General features: G+C 34.9%; 1 protein-coding gene across 1 annotated transcript; it reads left to right on the top strand.

Annotated features, from left to right (window-relative positions):
- The first annotated feature begins 23,515 nt into the window (after positions 1–23,515).
- LOC116175685 (facilitated trehalose transporter Tret1-like) lies at positions 23,516–24,984 on the top strand. Its single transcript, XM_031493923.1, has 2 exons — positions 23,516–23,588; positions 23,639–24,984. Exons 1-2 carry the CDS (start codon positions 23,528–23,530, stop codon positions 24,982–24,984), a joined length of 1,407 nt encoding a protein of 468 aa, XP_031349783.1. The 5' UTR covers positions 23,516–23,527.
- Positions 24,985–25,738: the final 754 nt, after the last annotated feature.

Below are 25,738 nucleotides of genomic sequence, written 5' to 3'. Positions count from 1 at the left end.
TCGATATATCGATAGTTATCGACATATCGATATATCGATAGTTATCTACATATCGATAGTTATCGACATATCGATATATCGATAGTTATCGACATATCAATATATCGATAGTTACCGACATATCGATATATCGATAGTTATCGACATATCGATATATCAATAGTTATCGACATATCGATAGGTATCGATATATCGATACTTATCGATAAGTATCGATATATCGATAGTTATCGATCTATCGATATATCGATATATCGATTTTTTTAGCTCTACCTATTGTTATTCGATATATCGATAACTATCGATACCTATCGACATATCGAAAAAAATTCCCATGCCTACTTATAAGGCATTTATGTGGCACACAGGATGTTGAATGATGTAAGATAAACATTCTTCCTTTCATGAATCGTGACCTATACTTAACATTCCTTAAGGAAGATTGAATCATAGACAATTTGTCTATGGATTGAATTACATTTGAACAGGAAAGCAAAAAATACGCAGGCATCCTTGATCACTGTAACAGAAGTTAAATGTACCTACCTATCTATTCTTAATTTTTGTGTGTGTCGGTTAAACCGTTGCCACCGGTTAAACTACCTAGGACAGGGGTCGGCAACCTATTGAAACGGAAGAGCCAAAAATTACAATTTACAAAATTTCCCAGTTCTTAAAGAGCCACAAATAATTTTTGATTCAATATTATAGTTTTTGGCTATATACAGGGTCCTGTAACAGTCCGTCGGTTTTTCCTACATAGCTGATAGATACCTGGTAAAAATATTGGTGGTTGCGGATCTACAGAAATTATTTTTGAATGTACAGGGTGTTCCATTTTTACGATGTCAATTAATAACTGATCTTTTTAAATAGAACATCCTGAATATTTGGTTGTTTCAATGCCGTTTGTTCAAAGTGCTATAACTATTCTTTTTCAAATGGAACTACCACTATTTTATTTCGCTATTCGCTTTTGTCTTCTCTTAAATGTTTATAAGGGGTGCCCTGTGCTTAAACTCCGCAGTGTTTAGGTTATTCAATATTTTTCACAAAAGTACCTACTCATTAATTAATTATGTGTTTATACATCGGAGTAGGCTGGCTATAATTAAAAAAACAAAAGAATACCAGAAAGTAAACAAGTGTCAAAAATTAGATAATTATTTGCTGCAAGTATACTTTTGATACAAAATAAGATTAATTAAAAAGGCGAATTTCGAACAAATGAACTAATTTCTTTAGATAAATACGGAGAGGTGCAGTCGATTTTTGGTAAAAAAGGAAGGTTGTACACTGCCTTTTTTTGAAACCCGAAAACAAAAATTGTATCAGATCGACCCGGAAAAAAATTTTCTTATAGAATGTGGCCTGTAGAATCCATAATTTCAAACAGTTCCAAGATTGGGCTACTAGTTCAAAAGTTACAGCCCTTTGAATTTTTTTTTCGAAATTGGTTTCTAGTCTATAACTTTTGATTGAGAAGTCTGATCGAAAAAGTACGAATTGTTTTGGATTCTACGCACCAAAATTAATAAGAAAAGTGTTTTCCCGAGAAATTTTGGTGTAGTCGATTTTTGGTAAAAAAGGAAGGTTATACACTGCCTTTTTTTGAGCCCCGAAAAAAAAATTGTCTCAGATCGTCCCGGAAAAAAAATTTTCTTATAGAATGTGGCCTGTAGAATCCATAATTTCAAACAGTTCCAAGATTGGGCTACTAGTTCACAAGTTACAGCCCTTTGAGTTTTCTTTCGAAATTGGTTTCTAGTCTATAACTTTTGATTGAGAAGTCTGATCGAAAGAGTACGAATTGTTTTGGATTCTACGCACCAAAATTAATAAGAAAAAGTGTTTTCCCGAGAAATTTTGGTGCAGTCGATTTTTGATAAAAAAGGAAGGTTATACACTGCCTTTTTTTGAGGCCCTCAAAAAAAATTGTCTCAGATCGACCCGGAAAAAAATTTTTCTTATAGAATGTGGCCTGTAGAATCTATAATTTCAAACAGTTCCAAGATTGGGCTACTAGTTCAAAAGTTACAGCCTTTTGAATTTTCTTTCGAAATTGGTTTCTAGTCTATAACTTTTGATTGAGAAGTCTGATCGAAAAAGTACGATTTGTTTCGGATTCTACGCACCAAAATTAGTAAGAAAAAGTGTTTTCCCGAGAAATTTTGGTGCAGTCGATTTCTGGTAAAAAAGGAAGGTTGTACCTACACTGCCTTATTTTGAAAAATTGTCTCAGATCGACCCGGAAAAAAATTTTTCTTATAGAATGTGGCCTGTAGAATCTATAATTTCAAACAGTTCCAAGATTGGGCTACTAGTTCAAAACTTACAGCCCTTTGAATTTTCTTTCGAAATTGGTTTCCAGTAGGGAATGCAATCCCGCAGCAAAATCTCAATCCCGGTATTTGCGGGATTGTTAGATGTTAATCCCGCGGGATCCCGGTATTTGCGCCCCATATAAATGGGCAAAAACCTTTAGCCTAACTTAGAACTCAAAAAACCTCACCTGTAAAGCACAAAAAGGTGAACTTCTAAAGTGCTTCAAAAATCATAGTACGAAAAAAGTTTAACAATTATTTAAAAAATAACTTCTCCGTTATGCGTTTCAATAACAAAGTAAACAGAGTCGTCCCCTTGGTCGACAAATTCCTCAGTCCCGCAAATCCCGCGGGATCCCGCTCCATTTATGTGCGGGATTACTCCCGCAAAAATGCTGCGGGATCCCGGTATTTCGGGATCCCGCGATCCCGGTATTGCATTCTCTATACCTACCTATCTATCACCATGTTTTCTTTTCTGGAGATATTTTTACGATACCAGCTTACGTATATTCGTAGTGGATCCTGTTTATTGTTCATAATTTTGCAATTGCAGCAATTTCTATTGCATTGCGAAGAAACTATAACTCATACGATAGTATAGGTACAACATATAGGTATCGAATGCAACTAGAACTTGAAAACTGCAGTAAACAGCGTTTAACAAAATCAATTTTTCAAAATTGATTTCACGCTAGAGTGCTTTGCACGCCCTCTTGAGGGTTTTTCAGCTTTCTGTAATCTTTACTACCTATAACGTTTATGTTTTTTGACAAAGCAGCGTTTGTTCCTTTATGGTTCCGTTAAACCAAACCCACTGCAAATGAAAAATATCACTAACAAATTACTCCTAAAACCGTAGGGCACTATAGGGATGTAATTACAAACTTCTTCGAATACAAATAATTCAATTGGGAAGGGGAAAGAAAGGATTTCCAACTTCCATCTGGTACAGCAATTTTCCTATGGACTTTTTGCCCTTTATTTCACCTGGAATTCAATAACTTTTTAGGGATTTTAGATTAGTATGATTTAAAATCGGCCCGAATAAGTCGGCAAAATTCTTAAATAGCCAAATCGGTAGGTAATACAAGTTGTCATCGAGAGAAAAACTGGTATACCGAGTGTCTCAAAATGGGCAGCATGGGGATCTCGGAAACAGTAAAAGTTATACAAACCCGGTTTAATGGCAAACATGATTTAGAATTAAGGGGCTAATAAAATGCCATTTAGACAATTACAAAATTGTACTTACTTCCCGAGATATTCGAAAAAATACGAAATACATTGTTTTTTACTAGTACCAAAACACCCACCCTAAATATACTGCCCATTGTAGTTAATTTTTGTCTTTCCTCAATAGGTATCAGATACGATATTAGCAAATATTTATTTTATTTTATGAAAAAAAACAAATAAATCGCTTGAAGCCGCCATGGAATACTTCCACTTTTACAATATTCTTTTTACGCTTAAACCAGCAATGAATCTACAACGGAGGTACAATACCTATTTTATATTCCCATGTAGTTTCCAATAAGTAAATTGGTTTAACCTCTACAACTTTCCAATTTATTCTTCCCGAATTATGCAAAGTAACATGATGGAATGGTAGTATTTTATATTGCCGTTTTCATATACCGCTGATGTAACTCTCGTTATTTTTTTTTAACTAAATGCATTCTACCAAAGTGCATTCGAAACTTTGAACGAAGCGTGGGAGGGATCGATTGAGCGGATTCAAAATCTAGGCTAGAATGAATCATGCAGCGGGTTTTCAATGATTTATACTCACTAACAGTCTGAGTAACGTAAATATGTGTACTTTAACGTAATTTTGATACGGATACATCTGTCGATTTAATTAGTTACATTTCCTCGATAAAAGGTGTCCATTCATGCACTCCTTACCTATCTCTAAAATACAATTTAATATGCGCTAGTAAAATTGAATTGCCACATTTCAGGATCACAATAGCGTTAATAGCCGATCTCGTTGTGTTCAGCTTTATGTATGATAGGCAGGTAGTATATACTTTTATTATATTTTTTAATGGTCCTTTATAAATAAGTATAAAATACATTAATAAATTTGAGTTTGTTTCTCTACATCAAAGCAACGTTTTGGGAACCACCCGTAACGCGCGTTCGTTAATGGAGATCGTGTATCCTAAGCATAAAATTTATTTACCTATTTAGACTACATACGTTTTACGGGTTTTCACTAGAGAGCTATTTAAACTAATGGAAACTGATGTTCTTTTGGCTCCTCATACAGGTGTTTTCCACGAGGATTGTTCAATGAAATTTAGCGAAATAGAGCGAACGGTGACCTTTTCATTCATTTGCGTCTTCGATGCTGCTCTATTTTCACGACTTGTTACGTGAAACATGTTTTATAACTTTTTTTTAGTTATTGTGATTTACCGAAAAATGCTATAACTGTAAGGGAGTGTCCATAAGAAGGACGATTGTCGTGCGAAATTGAGCGAGTGAGGAACCGGATCCAAATCTGGCACTTTTAAAAAACCAAGCATGGAATGCAATTTTACAAAAGAGTTGGTCACGCCGATAGCCATTGTTGACAAAAAAATTGAAATTATCATGTTCGGAAATACCTCAGCTGCCATCTCAGGTGGTAGGTAGTCAGTGGCGGATTTAAATTTTTTGCGCCCCATGTCGATTATCGTTCTTACACTTACAGTTTCTTTAAACTATTTACCAATTCCAATTTATTTCATATATTTTTAATTAAAGATTTTTGTCGTTTGTAACTTATTATAAAACTTAAAATTATACCTAAAATAAATATTGTGCAAAAAATGCCGCCCTTTAAAGCTGCCGCCCCTAGATCTTAGAAGTAGAGTAACATGGCATTGATCTTCGACTGTGTAGATCCATTCAAGTGCGGGATGTCTTTCCCCAAAAATGTCAGCGTTAGGATTGAATGACTGGCAAAAGTCATTGTAGACAAGCGTCATTTGTATTTGCAATGGAACCGATCTTGCGTGCTAAACTCAATTTAAATATTGGTGATATTTATTACTTCAAAAATTTATAAAATTTAAATATTTTTCACGTGGTATTAGATTTTTTCCTTTCGTTTTATTCGAGAAAGGTGGGAGAAGAACGCTTTCATTTCTGGACAGCATAAATTAATTGTTATTCGTATTAATCTTAATTAATTATGTATTACGAGTACTCGTACAGAAAGATTAAATTGAATTCTGATCTGTAAATAAGTTTGCTTACCGTTCCTGACTTACAGTTATTGCTTTCAACTTTCGATATTTGTCTTTATTCATAACAACTAGATTTCGTTGTTTAGTGCAAACTTTAATAGAAATTCCTTCATAAGGAAACTTGCTTCACTTTGCAGATTTATGTATGTTTAGGTATACGTACGAGTATTAGTATGATTGATTATGGAGATATTCAAAAATTTACGCGTGTGCAGAATTAAATTGTATAAATTCACTTTGTAGCTGTATTCCTTGGTTGCTGCAATTTGGACATCGACAAATTTATTTATAATTGAATTTCTTGTGGCATTTGTCAACGTTTATCACTGCTTCCTTACAAGGTGCTTCATTTGGGGGCGAGTTGGATTAGGTCAATGCTGTTGAATAATTTCACCTGGCATTGAATTAATTAATTTATACTAATATTTTGCCACGACATATTTCATTGTTTTGTAGTAATGTTAATTAACGTAATGCTCCTTGCACTTTTTATTTGAACCGGGTAATAATTAATTCCTCAATTCCAGAATTGTGAAAATCGCATTGGAACTATTGCGCGCCCGGACGAATATTTTCATCCTTTATATTTCTGCAATGTTAATTTTAATGGTGTGATGAAAGCTCGAAACGTATTTAGTAGTTTAAAATGGTAGTTAAAAATATGTTCCGCAAAATCAAGTGTATTTCTCAGAAAAAATGTATGTGTATCACATAACAATTTTCAATCTCTCGATGCGTAAGTACGTATATGTAAATCCAGTGGATCATTTCCATATTAAGTAGTTCAACTTGGAATAAGAGATGTTATGAAGAAATTCGGTAACATGTTCTTAATAAAATTTCTTGTTTCTCAAAACTTGAGGGGTGTTTTTATGTCATTTCTGTAGACACGTTCGGTAAATTAGTTTTCCAACAATTTCTACAATCGAAATTAACTTACGGAAACTTTGTGCCAGATGCAAAGTGTGATAAAACAATAGGACTTTGTGTAGTTTGTTTATATCGTTTTTAGTTCCAAAGTTGCCTGATGTGAATCTAGTAATTTTGCAATTGAGTTAAGAAACTATAATAATAATTATTGTATAGTTAGTATAAGCGCCAGTGGCAGCGTACTACTAACTTCAAAGTTATGTGCAAAAAACATATACGTTTTTTTCTAATCATACTAGATATTAATCGTTAGTACCCGTTGAAAGAAATTTAAAACTTTTTTTGTGTGGAATGTTAAATATTTCTTTAGATATACTCAATGATGGATTTAACTACCTTAGACGACTGCCAAATGCATACCAATCTTTTTTGTAGATGTCAAACCTTCTCAAAGGTTTCCTTATGCGAATGCCAATTATTTTGGTAATGTCAGAGCGCAACTTTCTAACATTGGTATTTAAATCCTTTTTGTGAGGTGTAGGTATAAAGGATTATTTTAGGCTTCAAGAAAAACTACCGATATACCCATCGGGACAAATTTTCTGGAAAATAGAATATATATCCGATAGGTATTTTTGCCAGATTAGGACGTTGTGTTAAATCTTTGTTTTTTTGTGTGCCGTACATCGTTGTATTCGTAATAAAAACTGCTACACAATACAGCATTTTTTTTACGGGACATATAAGAAAATAAAGTCGACGATGATTTCTCCGAAACCAAACGTTATTATTAAAACTTTCTCAGCGGTGTCTTGTAGATCTCAAAAAGTGGAAAGTGTTTTTTTTATTTTTTTGTAACTGTAAATAGCATAAAAACAAAATCGGCAAATGTCGGCATTTCTAGCATAAACCTAATAAATCACGTCGGAGCTGTCACAAATGCATTAACACAGAAATTGAGATAGAAATTTTTCTTAACCTTTCCAAGAAATTCTCCTTCTTTTACAATGAAATAAAAACAGGCGCAAAATCATTCGTAAATAATCCCACGTAATTGATTAAATGAGTTATAATCTGCAATTGATATCAAGTTGAGGTTTAGATCTAGACATTTAAAGTTGCGAGCCATTTATTAAGTAGGTAATATTACTTATTAAACGGCTCGCAACTTTAAATGTCTAGATCTAAACCTCAACTGTTTATACAGCAGTATGTTGTAGTATTGGTCGGGATTTTAAAAGCTTTTCAATTCTTCGCAAATCCAGTCAAGAAAAGCAATGCAATCAATACTTTTGACACAGTTTTCAACAACATGAAGTGCACTCTCTCGACCCTTTTCTGTGTTTGTTCGTATGTCTACTTCTACAGTTTTCAATGTTTGATGTACTTTATGTTTGAGCGTTGGAACGTTTGAGCGAAGAAAATTGAAATACCTAAACTTGAAGAAAAAAATTCACATGTGTCATTTAAGTTTTACGAATAATTTCTCACAAATTGTTTAATTAGGCGCCTCCTACCACTACTTACCAGGGGAAAGGAGGGGGGTCCATCTTGAACTCCACTCTACAAACTTCGGGGCTTTTTTAGTTACTTCTTAGGATATAGGTAATGTGTATAGAATAGATCTATTTTAGAGTGATAAGCTTAAGGCGATACTAAATGTTTCAATTGCTAAGGAATTGTGTACAGTGTTGTTCAAGTGCTACTTATTTCTGAGATCTGTACATATTTACATTCAATCTTCCGATGCTCCGATGACATACCTTTATTTGAAGATTTTAAATTTGAATATAAAAAGCTCTTACACAAACAGAAAACGATACCTTCGAGGGAAATATCGAATACAAATCTGATTTACGTTGAATTTTCGAAAGCTAGCTTTAACAAAGGAGAACTGTCACATTTCACAAATACAAATTTAGTTTCGACGTAAAGGAAGTAACCAAAATATAGAAAATTCTAATTCTGTATTTAAATAATAGCGTGTTCGCCATTTCAGATGGCATTTTTTTCTTCTTAACAATTAGACAATTTTTCGTTCCATTCTCGCATCCACTCTGTCAGGCCTAATCGGAAACTGGAAGAGTTTCAGTATATTAGCAAACATTCGATGAGGGGTAACGGTATCAATATAATTAACCAGAAAATGAGAGGTAATGTGTACCTACAAAGGTCTACATCAGTCCGCACTAATGAATAGGTACTAAAATCCTGAAGGAACGTTTAAATTTAATCGTAACGTTCGCAATCGTTAAATTCCTGTAGAGTTTGATCAATTTGGCTAGCTTGATTAGTAGAATTGGCTTGGAAAATGTCGAGGTATGGTAAATATTAAAAGACCTTTGCAAAATGAAGTGAATTAAACTTTGGAAAGGTATTGCGATTTTCCTTTCTTTGCGTCCGCACAACTATTTTCCAAATAAGTTTTTCTGCTGCAACTTCAAGCTGAATCTTTAATGAAAAGCTTCAATTAGCCCTATAAATAACTACCTAGTTAGGAAAGTTTTGTAAATAAATTGCACTTAAAAGTTTAATCAGGAAATTGCATTGTTGTTTATAACGTAAAACGGAGGTTCCTGCAAAAGTATTGTACAAGGATTTACTAATATTGAAATGCGAATTAAATTGATGATTATGTGGTCGAATGCGGTCAGCCAGCGATTGCCAAATAAAGACTCAACAGGTATTTCGATATAATTATTGTAGTTTACCGTCAAACTCAGTACAAACACTATTTGTGTGGTCACACAAAATGTAACTGGAATTCTGTATTTGTGCTTAATTATCGCCTGGCGGGCGAAGGAAGATTGGAAGTCGGTTATCCAAATTTTAAAATTTCCAAATAAATTTTCAGTCAAAGTTAAAGTGACAGGCTGGGAAATAACTTCATTAGGGAACTAAGATTTACGATTTGAGACATTAAAGTTTGCAGGGGATAACAAATGATTTAATTAAAAGTAGAACGTTGATGATATTAACGATTTATGCAAGAGTTTGTATTCGTTTGGATATAATCTAATCTCCAAAGCCGCCAAAGCGATTACCCATTGATTTTCTCGTCGTTTATCCGACCAGTTTACTGTGAATGTTGTGTTTAAAGTAGGTACATAATTCCCCTTTTGGTTTCTGTAATACTACAAAGTGACAGGACCAGAAGATGTAAGGTTGATCCCTCGTCTGTAAAAATCTAATAAAAAATGAATAAACTATAAAACCCTTGTCTTGCTTAATTTGTCATATACCAGTTTTGTATCATTTTTTGTTTCTGTTTAGATATTACAATTGATATTTAGATAAATTATTCAATATAGTTGTTTAAATTTAAAGACGTTTGATTCACTGACCTTCCTTGAAAAAATGGACATTAATTTGACACATTAGTGTCCACATTGAAGGTTTAAACATTTACTCTAATTATGACTAAGTGCTCAGTTTTTTCAAATAATAACACAACTCCATTCGGGTTTCAAGCTCCGAGCTCTTAAAATCTAATACAAACTTTAAAAACTCTAAACGCCAATTAAAGGTGATCAAAGTCTCTAGAGTCTCTTGAAGCATCTTGAAAACTTTTGGAGGCGCATGAAGACTTTTAAAGTTTTTTTTTTCAGTCTCTGAGACTTATAGAAGGTATTAAAAGCTCTTCCAGCTGTTAAAAACCCTTAAAGACTCCATGAGCCTCAAATGAATCAATGTACAACGCAAGCATCGGAAAGATCTTGAAAAAATCCCCCAACTAATATTATACTTCCTTCAGAATTCAATGTACGTTAATGTACCCCAACTCGTTTGAATTGTATCTTGCATCCTCATTAATACTCTTGGCTATGGAAGAGGTACCTCCGAGTATATTACGAGATTTTCGTGCGTATAATGTAATGATAATCTTATTTGTGTTTACTGGGGAGTATGGCATATGGAGTGGAGAGAATGGTATGGACTACCCCCCAGCATATTACCCGATCTTCGTGCGTATGATCGTATGGAACGAGCAATCTGATTTTCGCGAGACATGATTGAAGCTCTCAAGGGTGGTCGTTATAGAATTAGAAAAGTAATTTTTCGAATTTATATTTTGGAAAATTCACACGTGTGCCGCTTAATAGCGAACTTGAACTAAAATATGTCGGGCGAGAACAACTCATACCAAGAAACATATTGCGAAAAGAAAGCGCGGTTATCGTGATCTCTTCGGATCTAAAAGTTTCGTTCCGTTGTGCGAAAAACCGTGACAGGAATGCGGTATTCCTATTGGGGTATCCGAGTCGGGTTGTTTGAGATCAGAAAAAAGAGTCACTTTTCAGAGGCGGCAGATTCTTGCTTGACTTTAGGATCTGAAACGTGATATTTGGGAGTGTTTCGAACAAGAAAAGTGCAATTTTATCTTCACAGCACTGAGAACTTGCAAAAAGTCTGTTAACGAACTATAACTTATAAACCGAAACACGACAACCACGGATTATAAAACATAACAATCGCGTCAACTCTCAGTGGAGGCCCAGTCACGGGTCATCCGGCTGAACCAGCGTTTTATAAACACTTCTCGAAGCGTGGTTGGCCGACTCGTGGACCGTGGTTGAGATTTGTTTCCTACGAGTGGCAGTACTGCTTTGGAAATTCCAACCAATAAGAGCGCGACGCGTGAGGTCGCAGATGCAACGGGTCCACCCGTTGCTGGAAGCTCGCGCGACGTTTATATCACAAAAATCGTGAAAATCCTCGGTGGAGACCTAACCACGGGTCTTAATATTTTAAAAACCCTTAAAGAGTCTTAAGAAGGCTCAAGCAAAGAAAAAAACTCAAAAGAACTTCTATTAACGACATGAAGGCTTTTAAAGACTAGAATGCTCTGGATGCTCTTAGGTAGAAGAACCATTTATACCCTTAGTGGCTAGTAATACCTTTAATAGTTTTTAGAAAGTCTAAGGATCGAACTGACCTCGCTGCGCGAACTGACCTCGCTGCGCGTTTACTCCCAACAGTAATCAGTAGCAGATCTTCCCCATTGTGACCTATACACCGACCACATTATGTTTGCTGATGATACTTCTCTTATTAAACAATTTGATAGTGAAGAAGAAATCAATGAGTGCATGAAGTTAGCTATAGGAAGAGTTGATAAATGGGTAAAATCAAACAGATTATCTTTAAATGCATCAAAGACACAAACCATGACACTGACGCTAAGGAAACAAAAAATCATCAATCAAAATTCAGATTTTAGGATATTGGGAGTAACGTTAGATCCACATCTGACTTGGAACAGACGTGTAGCTATTCAAAGTGCTAAATTATCTAAAGCTATATTTGTTATCAGGAATCTTAAAAGAGTTGCTTCAATGGAAACTGTAATTACAGCCTATTATGGCATTTTCATTCAATTTTATCATATGCAATTCTTGCATGGGGCCATTCGAAACATGCAAATATTTTATTTGTCTTACAACGGAAGTGTATCCGAATATTAAAAAATCTCAAGTACAGAGAGTGCTGTAGGAGTGGTTTTGTTGAGCTAGGTATCTTGACACTCCCTTGTACATATATACTTCAATGCCTACTCTATATTAAAGAGAACATTGTTTCACAAACTGTAAAACAGGATTTGCATAGTTATAACACAAGGAACAAAGAACACATTTACATAACTTTTCATAGGCTCAATAAAACAAAGGATGGCGTATCATATTATGGGATGAAGTTTTATAATGCATTACCCACGAAAACTAAAAACTTTGATTCACTATCATTCAAAGCTAGTGTAAAGGGATATTTAAAACGTCGAGCATTCTACTCACTAAACGAATTTTTGAACAATAGTTTCAATGACTTAGATTGTTAGCTCTGTTTGTGAAGATGTTGCGATTTTGTTGTCTAAATGTATATTTATTTTGTCCTTTGCCATTTTACCTAATTGTCATTTTGTCTAAGAAAATAGGTTTTAAATTTATGTTGTATTGGTAGATAATTTATGGTCAATTATGTCTGTGAAAAAATGACGATAATCATACTTATTTAATGATCACCACAAAATGGCGAATTATAAACCTAGGCCGCCACGTCTAAGCAAGCATTTTCTACTGTCTTTCTGCACTACCAATTGCAGATGATTTAGGGTCGTTAATCGGCATTCTATACGAATTTAAAGACTTCAAGCTTGCTTATTACCCAATCCTGAGTACATCGAGCCGAGTTCGCAGTACATGTAAATAATAAATTACAAAATTAGCAAAAATGATCAAAACATCGAAAGTTCCAGTAAAGCGCATTGGTTCTACTGATTTAGAATGATTTTGTAAAACTCGATGGCAGTGGCGGATTTACATACAGACACACTAGGCACGTGCCTAGGGGCGGCAGCTTTATAGAGCGGCATTTTTTGCACTATATTTATTTTAGGTAACATTTTAAGTTTTAAAATAAGTCCCCTATACAAATGGAAAAAATCTTTAATGAAAATTATGAATTAAATTGGATTGGTAGATATAGTTTAAACAAACTGTAAGAACGATAATCGACAATGCAAGTTTTGACGTGTGTGAAAACTTAATCTTACGTATACTGTATTTCTTTTAATATTAGTTTTAAAAATTTCAAGTTATAATTTGATTTTTATTACCATCTTAAAATTTATTGCAATTTAAAGATTATTTTGGGGCGCATATCTTTCGGTGTGCCTAGGGGCGCAAAAAATTTAAATCCGCCACTGCTCGATGGTATAGTTACGTTGCATCAGCACAGCGAATCTAGTGCCAATTTTCCCAGATGACTATATCGCGCGACCAACGAAAGGAAATTGACATCTCACTATAAAACGCAGTAGGAAATTTATTGTGTGATGTATATAACATTTCCCATTGCGCATTTCCGATACTCTTGCCATATACACGTATATTACGAGTATTGTGACTAGTACGAAATGGCAGAGGAAATGAACTGACGTGAAGTATTCGACGCAGTTTCCATCTTCGTAAAATTTAATAACCGCTACTTGAAGGAACTGAGACCTATTTATAAAAAGAAATCTACCTAAGTAGATGACAATTAAATCCTCACCTCCAGAATTCGACGTAATCTTTTTAAAGGAAGATTGGATTATGTATTTTAAATTAAAAGCTTTCAGGGCCCATGGTAAACTTAATTTCGTTTCTATAAAAGCGTCAATTCTATAAAATTTTTCTCTTCGAAATTTTATGAGCGAATCCGTGATAGATCACGAAAAACGTTACTTAAAAGGTACATATTGAAACGTTAATATCATTGCTACTGCGGTAAATGTTAATACGAAGAGCGTAATAATTCGATTATGGTCACAATTTCCGCCGGTTCCACCATAACAAATATATCGTCACCGACGCCATCAGACGCCGTCCTTCTTCGATTTCAATCAACGCAAAGTGAGATATATCATGACAACTAGTAAGCTAAATTTGATAATCTCGAAATTAGAAGGAAATTCTGACAGATGCGGAAGCATCCAACGTTGAATACGCGAAATGGATGTAATCGGCGATATTGACATTCTGCTGCAATTTCAGAAATTTAAGGCATTTGATTAGTTTTTTTTTTCGGTGTAATTTACCCATTTATATTGGATCGATTTTCGACTGAAAAGTGCTCTTGATAAGGCATGAATTATGCGGAAAAGACGACTGGTTGGGATGGCTTTTAAATCATTACTTCTAAATTACGTCAGTTGTTCGTAAACAATGTAGTACAGAGCGAACTGAAAATTAACTACGTACCTACATATGCATGCTTATTATTAGGATATAAAGTTATTCTATTTATTAGCTAATAGCAAGTAAATTACATTGAAACCGAGATTGAAACCCTTCAGGTTATCTAGGCTTTTCAGGTATTTTTAACCTTGTAAGAAAACACGAGGCGTTTGATCTTTGCCACAATCAAGGTAATTAAAGGTCTAGTTAGTGAGAACGACCGGGCTAACTCCACTTACAATGCGGCACGCAAGAAAATTAAGCAAAGTAAAAGACTTTTGAGTTACTAAATTAATAGAGAAACTTTACCTTTTACCGTGTAGGTATAATGTTACATAGGTCAGATTCATTTTCGTTAATAATGGAGATCGATGGAAATGTGCAATTATGTTAACCAAAATATTGTATTCATAAATTAATCCATTTGGATTGAATTTTTAAATAAATGGGCCATTCAGGCGCATTACAATATAGAAATTAATAAAAAAATTATGTTCAACCATAGTGTATTCTATTCTTTACACTAAGGTTCAACTGATAATAGCAATTTGGTAGATAAATTATACACACTTCTCAAGCATGAGATCACATAAGGATTGCTAAATTGCCCTCAATTTTTTTAATAGAAAACCTAAACATTAGAAGCGAAATTGTCCAACAGAACCTTAGCGCAGTTTAAGGAGTACAGAATGATTCCGGTAATTGCACTCAGTAGTGCCCTTAGAACTTCAAAGCAGACGTTAGCAATTTAATAACTTTGATTCCTTTAGGAGCTCTAAATATCTCAAACTGTTCAAGTTTTTACATTCCATTTACGTACACACTAACCATATATACGGCCTTATTGTTTTTTTTTTCGTTTATTAACATTCGATAAACTTATTTGTGTGTTTCGAGGGTAAAGTGCAATTAGCAAATGCACTGCAAATTATGGAAGTGCCACTGAATGGCGCTTGGAAAATGGTCTGTTTTTGCGTTAGGTATTCAATGCGAGCTTTATTTTGTACATTTCAATTAGTAGAAGCGTTGTATCTTGTATCCATTGGATATATACGTAAAATTTAAATGGTGGCGTTAACGTGTAAAATAAATACCTATTGCACCCTAAGGGAACTCTGAAGCATTACGGTTAACTAAATTTGGAGTGGAAATATTCGCACTGGGTGCGATTTACCTTTTTTAAATTTTCGAATGTGTTTCAATCGAGGCCGACAAATGCGGCACAAATTCGCAGATTTAGGTCTGTTAGTGGGTAAATCTGCGTAAGAGAAGTGGAGGCGTTGGTTAACCCCAGTGCGGCAATTTAATAGGCGTATAGTATCAGGTGGAACATGTTCGAGGGATTCTTCAATTTAAGATTCGAACACATGTTTCCACCTGTTCAGATTTCTTAAACTAAATTTTGCTTTGTATGTAGTTCGGTATAGTATTTTTGTATTTAAAAAAATTGGACTAATACCTGTACTCAAAATTAGTAATCCAAGTTGTTCCAGAATTAGAATGCGAAACCTTACCTCGCCTTTTGTTTAATTTTTTTAATTATACCTAAATCAAAATCTCCGTTTTGAACACTCCAAACGCGTGCGAAATCGGGCCCTTAAAACACAAGTGCTTTAAAGTTTGCTAAGTAATGTTACTTCAAATATGATTTATGGGACTGTCATCTGGGGCTGAACTAAAAAACCTTCTTGGGTCGCTTTCTGTAAATGCAAAAGATTTCTTTTCAATGAATGCACCAAACGATAGAAGATTTAAATACCTTTGACATTTCCGTCACATATGTCGGCATTACTGATGCATTTGAGACTTTGTTCGTAAGATCATTGAATAAGTAATTACTTGTTCAATGGTACGCTGCTTCCAATTCATCCACGAAAACAACGTTTCATATTCTTTATAATGGGCTTTACTGGATTTGGATTTTGCACTTGCCAATTTTTATTATGCTTTTGCAACAAACTATTGAATAGACGGTTTACTATCTTTTTCATCCGTCATTTTATTTACCAAGATACTGAGTTTTATAAACAAACGTTAAGGGATCTTGTCATCGCAATCATGGAATTAAGAATAAACAGCCCACCTAACAGCCCACTTTAGTCATGTATTGGAGTCAATATGATTTTATTTCATTTCTTTTATTTTTAAATTATATTTCAGGTGTAATAAAAAATACTATAAGAAACACGTGTATAATTGGTCTTTTAAGCGTTGTGCCCCTAAAGTCTTCTCTTTGTATACTATATTTTTAAAATGTCATAATTCCTCAATCTTATATTTTAAATTTCAGTGTTTTAGGACCTTTTTAGGATTTACTGAATTCTTACACCCTTGAAACTTGGTCTCTTTTACATCTCTTAAGTGTTAAATCGATATAAATAGTTAAACATTATGGACAACATTTTCTCTAAGCGTTCATACTTTGGAACCCATTCAGCGCGTCAGCTGTGTTAGATTAATGATTTATTAATGTTTTAAAACCTGACGTTGTGTTATTTTGCAAATGTGACATTTGGGATTTGAAATTGTAAAGTCTGAAAATTGGTAAAACTTGAAACCTTTAAAACATCTTAGACTATCAAATATTTCGCAACTTTTAAGTTTAAAGCCTCAAAGGAAAACTGTTGAAAATCTTCAATGTTTTTTAAATATTACAGTCGTTGGAATTACTTCAAGTAAATATGATTGACTGACTGCTTAGACTAAGCAGTAGCTTAGTAAAGCTTGAAAGACCATTTTTTACCATTAAAATATTTTTTTTTCAATTTATTTATTATTTTATCTAGTTCACCCCGAAAATATGTCTACTTTGTTTTTGTTGTTTATGTTATCTTAGGCCATAGTCTTTATTTTAAATTTGTAATATTAATAGAACGCAATATGGCAAACCTCTAAGGCGTCAGGGGTGGAAAACAATTCTGACCCCCACAAAGTTTTGTCTGTTAGATACGTAAATATTGAACTTACCAAATTTCATTTAATTCTGACCATTCTTGTCTTGATTTTGGTGATTCGTGGAGAATTGTAGTTTTTTTCAAAAACTAATCTTACATTCGTTATTTTTACGTTGAAAAACACCTAGTTACAATATTTTGTATGGGTGAATCCTTTTTTCCCCCAGGCGTAGCAATTTTGGAATTTTTTACGCCATTCCTAAAAACCGCAGTTAAGCAGGTAGTTTCCATTATGGCATAAGAAAAGCTTTTATAGGGAAATGAAAGATTTAGGACCTTTGGTTTATTTGAAAAATGCATCATTTAGTCATTACCTGCTATTTTATTGATATACTTACTTTTTTGCACCTTGTATAAGCTCTCCTTTAATATCTTCGTTATTTTTTAATCCAGAGCGTGGCTACATAACAGGGGTTTTAATTCCAACATTAATTGATACCTAAAATACTGCAAATTAAGAAACAACACGTGAGAAACAGAGGAAAATTTCTATGAAACGAATAAATGGTAGTGAATGTAAACATCTTCACTAAATGAATTACTTATTTAAGCAAGAATAACAAAGACAAATAGCATAAGGAATTATGAACAGTTATAATTACATTGCATTTCGTTAAGCCGGGGCGTAGGTCAACAACGGAGGACCGGCGAAAATCACTCTGAGCGAAAGCACGAAGACGGTGGTGGATTCTGAAGTTTGTTCATGACATTCCTTAAGCTCCTGTGCAAACACGTGCTATTACATCCTACATTAATGCTCTAAACGTATAGTTAATCCTTTAATTATTTTACCCTCATGTAACACACTAACAATAGAACCTAATTAGCTGTAGTTATTTCAAGATAAGACGCTTAGTAGTAAGAGATAAATCTCTTTGAATTGGAAAAAAAATTGTCATTACATTTTGCAGCATTACGTTTAGTGCCCGTGGGAAGATAAGAGCTAATGAACGTTGGCCCATATCCTTTTCGGGAAGATTAAGGGATTTTTCTATGTCAATCAAAGATTTTACAATTTGAGTTTCGACTCTTATCGCTTCCTACAGCATACCAGATTACCGGAATACGAGGGTTATATTTTTTCTTAATCAACTAAGCTCAGGAAGTTGTAACCTCTAGAGAGCACTATGTTCGTTACACATCCTGTGCGAGTGTTTCTGTAATTCATCATTTTCTTATTGAAGGCAACGTAAGTTTTCGTTTAACATTTTCTCGAGGCACTTATTAAAAAGCAACGCTGAAGGCTAATGTAAGACTCTATGAGTTTGTATAGTATCTACTACGCTGTAGAAACTTTACTCAAGTTGTAGTTAATTTAATAGTGAAGTAAATCGAAAGAAAATACGGCAAAGTACCAATTCGTTTAACCGCAAGGGTAAAATTGATTAGATAGTGAAATAATTGCAGTAAGTACTTTCTCAGTAAGTATCCAGATGGTTATTAGGAAAAGTATCTCTTTTCGCTCGCTTCTACAATCCCAAAGGAGAAGAAACGGTAATCATTTCTTAAAACCCTTAAGCTATAATTAAATGATATCAGCCTTTACTATCTTTCACGATATTAATTTACACATACACTAAGTAGCTATATAAACTAGTTTTTGAGGCACGAGCACTAGCTAAAACCTAGAGAAATCAAATTAGACATGCTGAAGAAGCTCTTCTGAAGGCATTGGCCGAACTTACATTTGGAGAAACCGCCATCAAGTACTGAATTCCAACGGCTACTACAGTTTCGGCTTAAATGTGAAAAATTTGAAAGCTCCTTCTACCATACAAACTGGGATGAAGAAGGAGAGGGGGTGCTCATGTACAGAACGGAGTTATGGAGGTGGAAGGAATAAGAGGAACTGGAAGAAGTACAAAGAAGATATTAAAATGGGTATTAAAGTTAAACGGAAAACACCAAATTGAAACAAAAACAGAAAAGATAAGGATAGCGTCGCCGGGACGCAGGGCGGATTCGTGGAAAGGAGCGATACAGAAAATGAATTGGTGAATGAATTCCTGACAACGAGGATGAACGCAAAGGGAATGTGGGAAAAACTAAGAGGAAAATATTACGAAAGAAATAAATACGGACGGGCTGAAGTCGAAAAGAGAAGAGGAGTAGGAGAAAAGATGGAAAAGCTGGCAAAAAGGGGTCTCCAAATACAGGGCTTGACAGGGCTGCATGGAAGATCAGGGTATTGCTACACTGAATGCAGTCCTTTCCCACATTATTCTTATTTTCTTTATTTATTTTATTTTTGTTTTCCTATTAGTTGTTTTTGTGGGAATAAACATTATTATTATTATTATTATTATTATAAATACAACAGATATAGAAAAAGCTCAAATAAGGGAGTAAAGTATTTGTCGGAAGAAAGAACAATTGCGGAAATGAAGAGAGATGGAAAGAACAATGGACAAAAGAAGAAGAAAGAAAATGTAGAATATGCGGAGACGAAGAAGAGGACGTAGAACGCATGGAACTGTACGTAGGTGGAAATAACCGGGAGAATTAGGAGTGAAGTGAGAAGTGAATGACCTCGATTTTAAAAAATAGAAGTTTTATTTTGTTTGATTTATAAAAAGTTTTGCCAAGCTGGTATTTAATAAAGATTGAAACTTGGAACACTACCTTATTAGCAATATTTGTGTTTCTGAAATTAATTAAAATTTTTGTATAAACAAATCTACCTAGGCATGCAAGGGAGACATAACGATAGGTATCTTTGGATCTTTTTCCTCGGATCAAAGTTCTGGAAAAATCGAATTCCAACTGGCCTAGAGCGGGATCTCTGGCAAAAGTGCCAATCAATGAGACGCTGTCATTTTTTAAAATCCTTAATTAATATCTTGGACTTGTATACCTAACTCCTTAAGGCATATAATATTTCCCGTGCAAACATACACAAACCTAGGGTACATGTTTTAGTATAGCTAACTCAAAGTATTCAAAGCTGTTCGGTTTAAGTCACTTATGCCAATTTTAGTCCAAATTATGTGTACGTTAACAAAAATTATTAATAAAACGATTACTGTGATTTACTTTTAGACTATTAGAAGGTAACCGAATGCATGGGCAGATGGACAAACATGCGAGTGGACAAATTTTCTCGTGTATAATTATAAAACTATACGGAATGTTTCAATTTTAAATTAAACATCGGTAGCACTTTCCAGTAAAAAGAGACGAAGAGTTAGGAGAAGAGTGAATAGGGACATTTTGTAGAACATAAACCCTAATGAACTTTTTACAAATAAAATTTCGGGTCAATAGCACTTTTCCTAATTTGGGAAAATGGATTGGGATTGTTCTTTGCAACTTCATGAGGGTGGAATGAGTCTCCAGTGGCATTAATACATTTTTTACTGACGTGAAAATGGTATATTAGTTTCGTGTCTACATTGCGGTGCGGTTTAAATCACGGAAAGTCTTTAAAATAATATACGATTGCCACTGTGCACATTTTTAAGGTTTAATTTGAGATTAAAATCATTCCGTGCTATAACTCAACGAGAGCTATTTTCTTATATCGAACATCGAATCGAAATAAGCATCGCATTTTCAGGCTCTTGAAAAGGGTTTTCCTCTCGAAGTAGTTTTTTCCATGTACATTTTGTAGAATTTTAACGGGATTTTGGAAACAGTCATCGATTCATCCTTTATACTGTCTGCAATCGAGAATCCATTTATATCCAGATAAATGTCCTCACTTTATTCCTTCCTTATCTTTGTAATAAAATAACGGGATTTCGTATAAGACATAAAGGACGGTAGGTAACCTAAATTAATTCTATAAATTATTATGTGCCACAATAGCGTAGGATAAATAATGTAACCCACACAATTCACGTCGATTTCCTTGGCTTTAAACAAAATTAATAATAAATCTAGCATTGATGTTTTAACGTTTTGTGAGTAGAAATGGAACGGAAAATCAACAAAATTAGCTGAAAATCACGTACATATTATATCCCTTTTAAATTGGAAAAGTACATAAAAGCTCTTTTTGATCAATTTATTCATTTCGCATTTGGGGTACCTACGTATAACGACTTAACATACTCAATTTAGCAAACCTCGGAAAACTTTCGTTTAGCTTAGTTTGGAACAAAAACCTAACCAAAGCATAGGATTCTGCATAGAATATTCACGTAGTAAGATAAACCTTTGGCTTCCTGTTTACAGAGGATCCTTTAAACTATGCTTAACCGACAAAATTCGTCGGATTCTGACCGAGGAGGTCAATAAGTCCTTTTTGGGAGGATTTAATTCCCTTTCCGTGTTCTCTCTCTTTACAAAATTATTAACACTGGTTAATACAATAGTCTGTTGATTGGGTGCATTTAATTTTTTCTAGTCTATGATCTTAGTGGAAGCGTTCTGTCAGTAGGGAGTTTCTAGTGTGTTGAGAAAATGATGATGATAAATTATCAATCCTCCCCTACACTAGATTTTCCCTAGGACAATTTTCTATTGTATCAGTATCCTCAGATGTTAATATGGCCCACCTCTTCATGTCGGAAGCTGTAATAAAGAGCGGGTTTATTCGATTCCTTTGTTTTGTTAGACTTCAGGGTATATTTCTGCGGATTCTTTAGCTCAAAATTCCTGGAATTTTTATGATTCTTCCATAAATCAGGCTGCGATAGGTTTCGTCGGTTCAAAGAAGGAAATTTCGATGTTGCAGAGAACTGCGCTTCCAGATGTTCTAAAGGCCAAGCGGTGGACGGCTCAAAACTATAATACTTACAAATCGTGCAAAGATGAAAAAGGGCGAAAACAAATACAGTTAAACACAAAAAAAGCTAAATAACTTAACATACTTACTACAAGCAAAAATGGCAAAATGATCCCCTCTAAATTAAGCACTTACCTTATATAAAAATCGGCTATGGCATGGGCTGAACGACGATTTTACCAGCTAGACGGTGTGTCCTTGCGATAAAGCTCAAAAATTAAAATTATTTTCAATTAATTAGGTCGTTCTCATACGTCTTAAAAATACGGGAAGGTATCAAAATTCCAATTTTTTGTAACCCATTCAACTAACTACGGTTAATTATACTTATCCATAATCCATAACCGAGAAACGTGACTCCTGCTGGCCCACGGAATTTACACTGACGTTGTTTCACATCTAATGAGCCTGCTTAACTTCCCCAGGAGTTTTAGATGCGTTGTGGTCACGGCTTTCAATCAGAATTGAAATTATCTTACCTCTAGCTGTGCTCTGCCATGGACTAATTATAGACTTCTCGCAGAGATCGTTTCTTTGATTTGGAATTGAAATTTACTGTCGAGCTGCGCTCTACACGGACCGATTATAAAATTCTCCTTGAGTTACGCCGTAGAGATTTTCAACTTTTTCTCTTTCTTTCTCGGAAATGCAGCTTGACGGTGGCTCTTTCTATTTGTATCTATTTTTTCGGAGTTCATCCAATGGACCGATTGGCTTTGCGAAAACGACCGGTGCAGATTTGGCACTGCGTAACGGCGATTAACGAAAGCTGCTTTCCCACTCATATTTATAGGTACCGCCCTTGTAAAATATGACAAATGCTTTATCTTACAACGATGGATTTTACAAGTACTTAACTCAGATTTATCACGTTTTTTCGCATTTGACATTCGATAACGATAGTATTTAACTCCTTGCTCTTATTTTAATTATAATGACCCGCTTCAATTGGCACATCCCGAATCTACACACGTACTGCAGCATAAATCTTAATTTAGATCTGAAATAATATTGCATTTTAATCGCGATTGTAACTTTATATTGCTTATTACCTTTTAGTTTCCTTACGATTAAATAAAATACCAAAACACTAAGTTATGCATTTTTACTACGCTATAACATTTCTGTAAATGTGGAAGTCTTGAAACACTTACCCCATACGGCTTATGCACGGGATCTTGTCCCTTCCGATTGTCATTTGCTCTGTCAATGGCTCATGGATTTTTTGAGCAGCGCTTTAGATCTTTTGAGGATGTCGAAAGATGACTAGATGAATGGATCGCTTCGAAAGATGAGGAATTCTTTCTATTTGATATCCGTGCTTTGCCTCGAACATGGGCAATAGTAGTGGCTGGCGACTGAAATCATTTCGATTAATAAACTTTATTGGGTTCTTAAGGAATAACGGAAATAAATTCTTCTTTTTTAACCGAACTTATTTATAGTAATAACTTAAAAACTTTGAACATTCCGTGAACAGCAATCGTAGCCCATTGATAAGATGGCACTCTAAATACATATAAACCTTAAAAAATTCAAGAAACGTAGATAAATCCCGTAAGTTATGGCATTACTTGTTATCAACAGCGTACAAACAGTAAAGCGTTTAACTAACGTGATTACCCAGATAAATTGTACAAATATCCTTAAATCTAACCGCTGTAATTAGTGTTACTAGAGATTTTTAAGAGCGATGTATTGCCATTCGTATTATAACAAAAGGTATTTGTACCAATACATGGCCACTCTTGCAGGTAAGACTAGTGGTAAGTACCTACATGGTATTTTAACCTATGCTTCTCAGGTTGTATAGCTGTAATGAGTTCAGGAATAAACTTAGGCTGGACGTCTCCATATCTACCAGAAATTTTAAACGGAACTTATCCAGATATCTCCATGACTAGCGATGAAGGCTCTTGGTGCGCAATAATGCCGCTTATTGGAGCAATTCCTGGAGCTCTTCTGACCATGCTCGCCGTGGACAGAATTGGAAGAAAAATTACCGTGCTAATCATGGCACCGGTAACCTTCGGGGCGTTTGTGTGGTTGGCATTTTCGAAAAGTGGCGTTGTGATATCGGTGTTGAGGTTCATTATCGGAAGCGTGGAAGGCGGCCTATACACCGCTTTACCGATGTATCTAGGCGAAATTTCCGATTCCGAAGTTAGGGGTATTCTGACAGCGTCAATGGGACTGTTCTCAATATTGGGCGCGTTATTTATCAACGTTTTGGGATTTCATTATACAATATTTGAATCATCGCTTGCATGTGCCTGCGTGCCACTCTTACATTTTTTATCGTTCGTTTGGATGCCTGAATCTCCATATTACTATATCAAAAAAGGAAACAAAACTGCCGCGGAGACGAGCTTGAAAATCTTTCGAAATGCCGAAAGTGTTGCTGAAGAATTGGACGAGATGGTTAAGGCTGTTACTAGACAGGAATCCGAGTCCAAAGCCAAATTTACGGATCTTGTTACGATAAAAAGTAATAGACGTGCGGTAGTGATCTATTTAATCATAAACTTTGCTCGAAAATTCAGTGGGAAAAATCCTATAGGGTTTTATACGCTTGATATATTTCGGTTAGCGGACGGAGACTTAAGTGAGTACACATCGGTAGTGATTTTTATTGGAGTCGAAGTGTGTGCGGCCATGATTGGCATTTTAGTAATTGACAGACTTGGTCGTAGGCCATTAGTAATAGCATCAATAGCAGTATGTGGGGTAACTTTAGGGTTAATGGGAACATACTTTCTTCTTAAAGACGCAGTTGCTTCCTATATCACGCACCTCAGGTGGTTACCACTCACCTCTTTGGTTCTATACAACACTTTTTATACACTCGGTTTGGAGCTTGCACAAACAACGTATCTTGGAGAGTTATTTCCAACTAATATAAAAGCTATTGCCTTAGGACTTGCCGACGTAGTTTCGGTAATAAATGGGGCAATCGTGTCCAAAATATTCCAACTCATTGCCGATAACTTTGGCATTCATTATTCGTTTTACGTTTTATCACTAGCTTGTCTCACTGCGTTAATTCTTAGCGTTATCTATGTAATTGAAACGAAAAACAAAACGCTAGAAGAAATACAATTGTGCTTAGTTAAGGGTTCATCAATCCAAAAAAGAAAATCACCAAATTAAACATATCAAATTTTATCTATGTACGTTTTATTGTGGTACTTACCGTTGATCTTTAGAACTATGGTGATATATAGAGGAATTAAGTGTGAGAGGTCGGGTTGGATTCATTCCCTTGTAACTAACGAGCGAGCAACTAAAATTTGGAGTTGGCGCAGAAAGAGCGCCTACAATAAAATTTGTATCCAGAACATTCGCCCCGGGAATACCTACCTAGTCGCCTCGGAATATTTCTTGCCGTCCCATCCCCCAGAGAATTCGAGTACGGTATTGTACGGTAAGGTTTTTAAACCGTGTTAGAAATGAAGTTTGTCCTCGCTGCGTATTTCATTTCAAAAGAGCATTGCTTTTTTATGGGATCCGGATGCCGGGGTGACACGATAGTGATAATTTAGCTCATATTCGGTAGTTTTGTCTAGTGGCATTTAGTTACAAGTCAGAAGGTCGGCATAATTTCAAGCTTAGATCATAAAAAGCTTCATATTGGCGCGTGATATCAGAAAGAGGCAGTTTTAATACTTATTACAGAGTGTCAAAAGTCAAGTGTACAAACTAAAAGTGTTAGCTAGGTCCACTCTTATCATGTTCCTTTGCTTCCTTGGTCACATTTGGTTTCTATAAACTTTGGCAAATGAAATATGGAGCGTTACACCGTTGAGTGACGCTTTAAATATGTGGAAATGTAAAAATGGGCGTTCAAAAAAAGAAGGTTTCAAGCCTTACGTGATTATTTCGGTCAACATAACCGGCCTACTGA

This window comes from Photinus pyralis, unplaced genomic scaffold (assembly GCF_008802855.1).
Source record: "Photinus pyralis isolate 1611_PpyrPB1 unplaced genomic scaffold, Ppyr1.3 Ppyr1.4_LG7, whole genome shotgun sequence".
In the NCBI taxonomy this organism is placed as follows: domain Eukaryota; kingdom Metazoa; phylum Arthropoda; class Insecta; order Coleoptera; family Lampyridae; genus Photinus; species Photinus pyralis.
This window is presented reverse-complemented; position numbering and strand designations above follow the sequence as displayed.